Consider the following 11,342-nt stretch of genomic DNA (forward strand, 5'->3'; position numbering starts at 1 on the left):
GCTGAAAAAAATTATCTATTCAAAGACTACTCACTAGATAAAATATTGTTTTGAAAGACTGCTTGCTGGATTAAATAATCTAGTGAAAGACCGCTTTCTTGATCAAATAATGTAGTGAAAGACCGCTTACTGAATAAAATAATGCTGTGAAAGACCGCTTACTGAATAATATTATGTTGTGCAAGACCACTTGGTGAATAAAATAATGTAGTGAAAGACAGCTTACTGCATAAAATAATTAAGTGAAAGACCGCTTGCTGAATGAAATAATATGGTGAAAGTGAAAGACCGCTTATTAAATAAGATAATGTCATGAATATCAGCTTCCTGAATAAAATAATAAAGACAGTGAAAGACTGAATAAAATAATGTTGGAAAAGACCGCTTTCTTGATAAAATAATGTTGTGAATGACCCCTTGCTGAATAAAATAATGAAGTGAAAGACGCTTACTGAATAAAATAATCTAGTGAAAGCCAGCTTAGTTAATAAATTAATGATGGGAATGGTCGCTTGCTGAATAAAATAATGAAGTGAAAGACGCTTACTGAATAAAATAATCTAGTGAAAGCCAGTTTATTATTTTAATAAAATAATGATGGGAATGATCGCTTGCTGAATAAAATGATGTTTGGAAAGACAACTTATTGATTAAAAAATAATAAGATCGCTTGCTGAATAACAAATGTTGTAAAAGACCGTATCATGAATAAAATAATGTTGTTGAAGACCACTTACTGAATACAATAATGTTGTTGAAGACCACTTACTGAATACAATAATGTTGTTGAAGACCACTTACTGAATACAATTTCAAAATGTGCGTGCAGCGCGCACTGTACCTGTCTCCATGTCATTTCGAAGTGGACGCCCAACAGTTTGGATAATCTGAGCAGCAAGGTAGTTTTGATTATCAAAATACGTTGTTGATGTTTCAGGTGAGACAGGGCGAGCACAATGGCGAGCCAACAGGGAGGAGGCGGGGCCAGACCCAAGACACCCCTTCAGGTAGGTCACTGTCTGTGTGTCTGGTCGTCAGGTAGGTCACTGTCTGTGTGTCTGGTCGTCAGGTAGGTCACTGTATGTGTGTCTGGTCGTCAGGTAGGTCACTGTCTGTGTGTCTGGTCGTCAGGTAGGTCACTGTCTGTGTGTCTGGTCGTCAGGTAGGTCACTGTCTGTGTGTCTGGTCGTCAGGTAGGTCACTATCTGTGTGTCTGGTCGTGAGGTAGGTCACTGTCGGCGTGTCTGGTCGTGAGGTAGGTCACTGTCTGTGTGTGTGTGGTCGTCAGGTAGGTCACTGTATGTGTGTGTGGTTGTCAGGTAGGTCAATCTGTGTGTGTGTTGTCGTGAGGTAGGTCACTGTCTGTGTGTGTGTGGTCGTCAGGTAGGTCACTGTATGTGTGTGTGGTCGTCAGGTAGGTCACTCTGTGTGTGTGTGGTCGTCAGGTAGGTCACTGTTTGTACGTCTCTTGCAAGGAATATGAGAGATCAAAAACAAGAGCTTGGAGTGAATATGTTTTGACGTGATACTAACATGACAAGTGTTCCTCTCTGTCAAACAGGATAGATACAGCACCCAGCAATGACGACGTGATATGTGTGCTATGGGGTGCTACTAACATGACGCTATTTGTTCTGTCACACAGGTACAGGCCCCAGAAGCCATGCAGCAATGACGACGTGATATGTGTGCTATGGGGTGCTACTAACATGACGCTATTTGTTATATCACACAGGTACAGGCCCCAGAAGCCATGCAGCAATGACGACGTGATATGTGTGCTATGGGGTGCTACTAACATGACGCTATTTGTTCTGTCACACAGGTACAGGCCCCAGAAGCCATGCAGCAATGACGACGTGATATGTGTGCTATGGGGTGCTACTAACATGACGCTATTTGTTCTGTCACACAGGTACAGGCCCCAGAAGCCATGCAGCAATGACGACGTGATATGTGTGCTAATGGGGTGCTACTAACATGACGCTATTTGTTCTGTCACACAGGTACAGGCCCCAGAAGCCATGCAGCAATGACGACGTGATATGTGTGCTATGGGGTGCTACTAACATGACGCTATTTGTTCTGTCACACAGGTACAGGCCCCAGAAGCCATGCAGCAATGACGACGTGATATGTGTGCTATGGGGTGCTACTAACATGACGCTATTTGTTCTGTCACACAGGTACAGGCCCCAGAAGCCATGCAGCAATGACGACGTGATATGTGTGCTATGGGGTGCTACTAACATGACGCTATTTGTTCTGTCACACAGGTACAGGCCCCAGAAGCCATGCAGCAATGACGACGTGATATGTGTGCTATGGGGTGCTACTAACATGACGCTATTTGTTCTGTCACACAGGTACAGGCCCCAGAAGCCATGCAGCAATGACGACGTGATATGTGTGCTATGGGGTGCTACTAACATGACGCTATTTGTTCTGTCACACAGGTACAGGCCCCAGAAGCCATGCAGCAATGACGACGTGATATGTGTGCTATGGGGTGCTACTAACATGACGCTATTTGTTCTGTCACACAGGTACAGGCCCCAGAAGCCATGCAGCAATGACGACGTGATATGTGTGCTATGGGGTGCTACTAACATGACGCTATTTGTTATATCACACAGGTACAGGCCCCAGAAGCCATGCAGCTCGCACCATCAGCCACCAAGGAAGGATGGCTGTGCGTGGAGGAGAAGACACTCTTTGGATCGGAGATGGTATTTTCTAAAAGTGTTTTTTAGTCTGTTAGTCAAAGAAAACTTGTCATGACCGATCCGACGCATTTCTTAAGTTCATTGTTATTGTGTTGTCATATTGCAAAAGACAGCACACCGCAGCGGTTCGACGCAGAGCACCGCACTCCAGCATCAAACACACGTTTCACAGGTTCTGACCATGTTGACACCAGGGGAGTTATGCATGAGTGCCGTGTAAAGTACACGCCGACTTCAGCGAAGTCATGACTTGAAAGTCGCCACCTACCGCAGGCGCTCAGTCGTTATGCACGGGTGACGACCAGACCGCCGACTTTCAAGTTGCCGTGTAAAGCAAGGTCACCAGTCAATCTATTTTTATAACGAGGAATTCCTTCCTTTGCGCATGCGCTAGGGTCATTCGATAACATCCTCCCGCTTTCTCGCACGGTGAGTTCGACTATTCAGAGACGGAGAGCAGTGAAATATGGGTCAGTGCTACTTTGCGCTGAAACGAATCAAAGATGTCTTCGCTAATCTTATCGGTGTTGGTTCTAAAATAATATGACAAGGGAAGTGAATCTCGCAAAAAAAAATTTTAGTCCAGCACTTCCAACTATTGGGTTCTGTCTAAAAACGATTACGGCGCAAAATTCGTCGACTTTGATGGCGGAAAACCATGAAAATGGCCATTCTGTTCGCTGAAGTCGGCGTGTAAACCATTTAGACGACCTCCGGAGCACGTCTAAATTTAGTCGCCAGTTTCGGTGGTACAAGCGTGTAGTCGCCACCCGTGCATACCGTGTACCTCGCGGTTGGCGGCACTCGCTGTTTGCACGCCGCCTAAACGTTTAGACGTCACTCATACATAACACCCCTGGGCTCATATTCTTGAAAAGTCTGCAAAATTGTGTCAGTCAAAGTCAAACTGTCGTGTAACTACCGCCCGGTGTTTGTTTATACAGCCCGGTAATTATTTATTTTCCCCTGGTATTCATGTAAGACTGGCGGAAGGTCGGCAGCTACCAGTGATGGTTATTTTTAGAATGGGAGATTCCCCATGCTTGCTCTTCTCTGCGTACGCGTTACCGGCGTTTCCGCCGGCGTGTCAGTTTCAAAGTCAATAGCAACAACGCAAACAAAGTGAATGAAATAATAAGTCGCGTAAGGCGAAATTACTACATTTAGTCAAGCTGTCGAACTCACAGAATGAAGCTGAACGCACTGCATTTTTTCACAATGACCGTAGTCCGCCGCTCGTGCAAAAGGCAGTGAAATTGACGAGCCTGTTTAGCGCGGTAGTGGTTGCGTAGTGCAGCATAGCACGCTTTTCTGTACCTCTCTTTGTTTTAAAGGACCCCAACAGGCTATTTGTGGTGTCAAAAACGCGTTTATTTGCGTTTTGGCGTGACTTAGGTTAACCAGACATATATGCATGCCGTAGGAAATTGTTTTCTCACCTTCCCTCACAGGGTTTAGTTTATTTCGGAATCGTTTAGGCCATAATCCGACGAATTTCGTGGCTGAAGCGAAGCGTTTTCGCGTTCCGATCTGGCGGCCATTGTATCTCGAACGTCCGCGAGAGTACGGAAGTGGTGAATTCTGGGTAAAATTTTCGATGACGTCAGAAGGGGTATTCATAGAAGCAACTTTAGCTGCTGAACCTTACAGTTTTGAGCCTGGGAGTTAAAATCAAGGGTCTGCGCGCCCCGTGATTTGTAATCATTTTTTTTACAAATCACGTTAATGTTCCCGATATCTTCTTGTCATCCCAATAGTCAAGGCACAAAAACAAAATCCCTTGAGTTTTGGGGTAGCGCGACTCCGTTGATTTTGTTTTCTTTCTCCATATCATTACTAGATTGTCCCGTCGCTGGGAAATTCGGATCACTTCCTCCCAGTGGAAAGCTAGCAGCAACAGAGTCGCGATACCCCAAAGTCAAGGGAGATCTTTGGGATTTTTCTTCCTTTTCTTTATTGTCCCATCGCTGGGAAATTTGGGTCGCTTCCTTCGAGTGAAAAGCTAGAAACAACAGAGTCGCGCTACCCGAAAGTCAGTGAATCTATTAGATTTTTTTCTCCATTTCTTTATTGTCCCATCACATTCCACAACTTGGACACATACCAAAACTTGGACACATGACGATATTACCACGTCTTTGACACATACCACAACTTGGACACATGACGATATTACCACGTCTTTGACACATACCACAAATTGGTCAATTACCACAACTTGGACACATACCACATCTTGGACACATACCACAACTTGGACACAGACCACATCTTATACGCATACCACAACTTGGACACATACCATAACTTGGACACATTACAATAGCTTGGACACATACCACAACTTGGACACATACCACAATGTCACGTTTCACTATATCACATAAGGTGATTATGAAACGGTTAGTTACTTCTAACTAACTAACCACACCACGATCCACTCTCGCAGTCATACAATTAAATAGAAACAACAAAAGTGTAAGTTTCAGACGCCTGTTTATGTAATAACTCGCCACCTCCCTCGAGACTTCACTCAAAATATGTTCTTTTACGTTCAAAACGTAAAAACAGTGGTCACTGATAAAATGCCAGTTAGATTTATAGAAAATTATAGTAACACGCTGATCCCGTGTATAGCTAGGAAAATATATATCTGATCTGCCTAAAAGTGCTAATTTATGCAGGTGTCACACACCCCACGTTGTCACCACTCGCGTATAATCATGAATATCACAGATGACTAGGTGGTAATAAGGGTGCATAAGACATGGTGCAACTTAGCTTTTCTTCTGCCACTGAGTGGGCGTATGTTAGTTCATAGTCTCCACAACTGTGACTGCTCCGTCGAATGAAGTGCTGGTTAGCGTGGTGACGAAGCAGGGAACAGCGGAGACATCAGGCGCCACACCCAGTCGCTGGTTAGCTGGTTAACCGGTTAGCTGGTTAGCCGGTTAGCTGGTTACATCACTCCGCGGACGATCTTGTTGTAGCGTCCCGCAGATCGCAGCATCCCGCAGATAGGCAGCAGAAACGTTCCGTTGTAGAAGAAGAACGTAGAAAGGCTGCAACAAAAAGCCTCGGCGCACTAAACATGTCAAGCTACCCAACAACCTCCACCTTTAAACATGTCATCTTTACATATCTCATCGAGCACGTGGGCCTGCACAAACGAACTTTTACAACAACAAATCAGCTATTTCCTTCCTTCTCTCCATATCTGCAAAAACCATATACAGATTAATATTTTAGCGTCACAAAGAGCAAATTATGCGCTAACCTGGAAAGAACAACAGAGAGTATTTCATTCCACAAACACAGACTCGTCAACAGCGTTAAATAATGATTTATTACCTCAAAAGCCTATGTAGGTAGCACTCTCATTGAAGCGAAAACCGCTTCCTCCTTTGAATGGCACCTGTTCGTCAACAGCGATACCCCATTCACCCTCTTGCCGATCCTTTATGCGGTGAAAAAACCTTCGCCGCACAGCGAAGAGAAATTGACGACCCATCGACATCAGACCGCATGTGAAAAGAGAGAAGGTGGTCTCAACTGAAGTTTCCTGTAGCCCCTCCTGTACATGCAGAGCGGCGCGTTGAAATCAATGCAGAAATCAAAGCGATGAAATCCATCAAAGCTCGCAGGAAATATAAGACACGACCGTCCTCCCCAGCGCTGAGTGTTCGAGTGTGTAGTTAATATGTCTCAGACAGACAACCTTGACAAAAACACGTGACTCACCTGGTCACTACCCCAGTTCAGTTATCGACAATTCTGCCTCGACAGCAGAAATCAACCCCGTGAAATCCGTGCGACACAAAATACCCGTGTTCGCTGTCAGCAAAAAACCGACAACCCTTGACAGAAATTACAACAGGCGTTTTCTGTCGCAATTCGCGAAAGGCACCCGACAGAGTTACTCTTCCTCGAACCATGTCACTAAAATCGTGACCATGTCACTAAATCGTGACACACAACTTGGACACTTACCACATCTTGGACACATACCACAACTTAAACACATACCACAACTTGGACACATACCATAACTTGGACACATTACCACATTTTGGACACATACCACAACTTGGACACATACCACATCTTGGACACATACCACATCTTGGACACATACCACACCTTGAACACATACCACAACTTGGACACATACCACAACTTGGACACATACCACATCTTGAACACATTCCACATCTTGGACATATACCACACATTGCACATATTGGACACGTACCACAACTTGGACACATTCCACAACTTGAAAATTTCCACAACTTGGACCACAAGCGCGACTCTGTTGCTGCTAACTTTTCACTGGGAGGAAGCGATCCGAATTCGCCAGCGATGAAGGAAAATAACGAAATGGAAAAAGAAACAAGTCGCGTAAGGCGAAAATACAACATTTAGTCAAGTAGCTGTCGAACTCACAGAATGAAACTGAACGCAATGCTATTTTTCAGCAAGACCGTATACTCGTAGCATCGTCAGTCCACCGCTCATGGCAAAGGCAGTGAAATTGACAAGAAGAGCGGGGTAGTAGTTGCGCTAAGAAGGATAGCACGCTTTTCTGTACCTCTCTTTGTTTTAACTTTCTGAGCGTGTTTTTAATCCAAACATATCATATCTATATGTTTTTGGAATCAGGAACCGACAAGGAATAAGATGAAAGTGTTTTTAAATTGATTTCGACAATTTAATTTTGATAATAATTTTTATATATTTAATTTTCAGAGCTTGTTTTTAATCCAAATATAACATATTTATATGTTTTTGGAATCAAAAAATGATGGAGAATAAGATGAACGTAAATTTGGATCGTTTTATAAATTTTTATTTTTTTTTACAATTTTCAGATTTTTAATGACCAAAGTCATCAATTAATTTTTAAGCCACCAAGCTGAAATGCAATACCGAAGTCCGGGCTTTGTCGAAGATTACTTGACCAAAATTTCAACCAATTTGGTTGAAAAATGAGGGCGTGACAGTGCCGCCTCAACTTTCACGAAAAGCCGGATATGACGTCATCAAAGACATTTATCAAAAAAATGAAAAAAAAGTTCGGGGATTTCATACCCAGGAACTCTCATGTCAAATTTCATAAAGATCGGTCCAGTAGTTTAGTCTGAATCGCTCTACACACACACACAGACACACACACGCACATACACCACGACCCTCGTCTCGATTCCCCCCTCGATGTTAAAACATTTAGTCATAACTTGACTAAATGTAAAAACACAACAAATCTAATGGATCCCTTGACTTTGGGGTAGCGCGACTCTGTTGCTGCTAGCTTTTCACTGGGAGGAAGCGATCCGAATTTCCCAGCAATGGGACAATTGGCTGAATAGAGATTTTTTTTTTTTTTACAAATCGCGGATTTAGGTTCGACGTAATTTGTACAATATTTTTACATTTTTACAAACCACGGGTTAACAGCTCAGTTGGAGGTTTAATTGGTGCCAGTGTGTAGACATACAGGCTGGGGGAGTGGCTTAGGAGCGAGCAGATAGCTGTATCGTTATCAGCGTCTGTTACTGGAGATCGTTCTTACAGCGGCGTCCGAGTTGTCCCACCTATTTGGGTTGATAATCGGGGATTAATGTAGAATTGTATCCTCTTAGTCAGGTTTGAGGCACAAAGTGTACGAGGAAAAAACATTCTCTCTCAAGGGTGGAAGTAAAATGTCTGCCAGACTCAGCAAATAGATTAGGCAGCCCATGATCACTGTTGTGAGTGTAGTTGAAGTTCTATCGGATTTGTTGTTGGCTATGTTGTTGAAGACGTATAATTATGTTCTCGAATTTAATTTGATGTTGTTGTCGTCGTCGTAGATGGAATCAAGGTTGTAACGTGTCAAATCAATCGTGTTCCACCTACAGTTTATCAGTGTAAAGCTGTTGTTGACATTGTAGTTGTTCTTGGTTTTCGAGTTGTTGTCAGTGTTATTGTCGTCGTTGTAGTTGTTACCCAGTCGGATAGAAACAAATAACAAGTCGCGTAAGGCGAAAATACAATATTTAGTCAAGTAGCTGTCGAACTCACAGAATGAAAGTGAACGCAATGCCATTTTTCAGCAAGACCGTATACTCGTAGCATCGTCAGTCCACCGCTCATGGCAAAGGCAGTGAAATTGACAAGAAGAGCGGGGTAGTAGTTGCGCTAAGAAGGATAGCACGCTTTTCTGTACCTCTCTTTGTTTTAACTTTCTGAGCGTGTTTTTAATCCAAAAATATCATATCTATATGTTTTTGGAATCAGGAACCGACAAGGAATAAGATGAAAGTGATTTTAAATTGATTTGGACAATTTAATTTTGATAATAATTTTTATATATTTAATTTTCAGAGCTTGTTTTTAATCCGAATATAACATATTTATATGTTTTTGGAATCAGCAAATGATGGTAAATAAGATAAACGTAAATTTGGATCGTTTTATAAATGGTTTTTTTTTTTTACAATTTTCAGATTTTTAATGACCAAAGTCATTAATTAATTTTTAAGCCACCAAGCTGAAATGCAATACCGAACCCCGGGCTTCATCGAAGATTACTTGACCAAAATTTCAACCAATTTGGTTGAAAAATGAGGGCGTGACAGTGCCGCCTCAACTTTCACGAAAAGCCGGATATGACGTCATCAAAGACATTTATCCAAAAAATGAAAAAAACGTATGGGGATTTCATACCCAGGAACTCTCATGTCAAATTTCATAAAGATCGGTCCAGTAGTTTAGTCTGAATCGCTCTACACACACACACAGACAGACAGACAGACAGACACACACACACACACACATACACCACGACCCTCGTCTCGATTCCCCCCTCTACGTTAAAACATTTAGTCAAAACTTGACTAAATGTAAAAACCTCAAGCCTGAGTCTTTGTTTTTTGCAACTCCGAACATTCGGCAGCAGCACACTCTCTCGGCATGATGTCGGGAGCACGCGCGCATCCACAGCTGCAGCAAAGACGCACACCGAGCGTTGCTACTTTCGCTTCTGGCTCCCCCTTGTGACGTCACAGCCAAGGGCTTGCCGCCGCGGGGAATTTGAAGTCTCGCGTAGCAGACGAATTTGGTCGCTTTTTGAGCATGCATTTTGTGTAAAATTAGACTGATGCAACACAAAACCTGAGATTTACTGATCGGTTTTTGCATCTGTAGATGCTTACCTATATCATTAAATCAACCCCAACTGCTTTATCTGACCTTAAAAAGAGCCTGTTATGGTCCTTTAACTTTCTGAGCGTGTTTTTAATCCAAACACATCATATCTATATGTTTTTGGAACCAAGAACCAACACGGAATAAGATGAAATTGTTTTTAAATCGATTTCCGACATTTTATTTTAATCATAATTTTTATATTTTTAATTTTCAGAGCTTGTCTTTAATCCGAATATAACATATTTATATGTTTCTGGAATCAGAAAATGATGAAGAATAAGATGAACGTAATTTTGGATCATTTTATAAAGAAATGATTTTAATTACAATTTTCAGATTTTTAATGACCAAAGTCATCAATTAATTTTTAAGCCTCAAAGCTGAAATGCAATACCAAAGTCCGGCCTTCGTCGAAAATTGCTTGGCCAAAATTTCAATCAATTTGATTGAAAAATGAAGGTGTGACAGTGCCGCCTCAATTTTTTACAAAAAGCCGGATATGACGTCATCAAAGACATTTATCCAAAAAATGGAAACATATCTGGGGATATTATACCCAGGAACTCTCATGTAAAATTTCATAAAGATTGGTCCAGTAGTTTACTCTGAATCGCTCCACACACACACACACACACACACACATACACACACATACACACACACACACACACACACACACACACACACACACACACACACACACATACACACACATACACACACATACACCACGACCCTCGTCTCGATTCCCCCTCTATGTTAAAACATTTAGTCAAAACTTGACTAAATGTAAAAACACAGGGAGAAATGTTTATATTTTTCATTATTACATTTAGTCAAGTTTTGACTAAATGTTTTAACATAGAGGAGGAATCGAGACGAGGGTCGTGGTGTATGTGTGTCTGTGTGGGGGCAAATGCGATAACCGTTCGGCCACGGTATCAGGTTACAAATTCTCGACACTGTAATGCACGAAAGAAGACGCTATAGCTCCCTTTAGCCACAAAGCCGGAATGATCGAGCATCGGTTGAAATCTTTCGAGAGCAATATCTCGTTTTTGTCCGCAATGCATTGTGTGACCATGAGGGACACAAACCTACAAACAATATTTGAACAAGATTTATTGACGGTTTGCATAACGTATGAAAAGAGTGACATGGACAGTGTTGGTGAAGTTACCTGACAGGTAGTGACTTTAGAGGAGGGGGATAAGTCCTCTAACTTTACAGCTCGGTGACACCCCGGTAAGTCCTCAAGGGGTTTCATAAATAACGCTTAGCGGACTTATCGAGCGTAAGTGGTTTTACAGCCCAGTATATGAGTTGCAGCTTGTTCAAGAATACGGGGCCAGTCTGGCACACTATAACACTGCTACAGTAACAGCATACAATTCATGACATTCCATTAGGTGATTATAGAACAGG

General features: G+C 42.4%; 1 protein-coding gene across 3 annotated transcripts in view; it reads left to right on the top strand.

Moving 5' to 3' along the window:
• The window catches only part of LOC138950262 (uncharacterized), a 323,654-nt gene that overhangs the window by 180,890 nt on the left and 131,422 nt on the right, over positions 1-11,342 (top strand). Inside the window, exon 1 of one of the 3 annotated variants that reach the window (XM_070322019.1) lies at positions 900-1,007. The exons of the other annotated variants lie outside the window; for them this stretch is intronic. Within the exon in view, the coding sequence (XP_070178120.1) occupies positions 957-1,007 (51 nt within the window). The 5' untranslated portion in view covers positions 900-956. Of the gene's footprint in view, positions 1-899; positions 1,008-11,342 lie in introns of those variants that run through there. 3 annotated transcript variants of the gene reach the window in all.

This window comes from Littorina saxatilis, linkage group LG16 (assembly GCF_037325665.1).
Source record: "Littorina saxatilis isolate snail1 linkage group LG16, US_GU_Lsax_2.0, whole genome shotgun sequence".
Lineage (NCBI taxonomy): Eukaryota > Metazoa > Mollusca > Gastropoda > Littorinimorpha > Littorinidae > Littorina > Littorina saxatilis.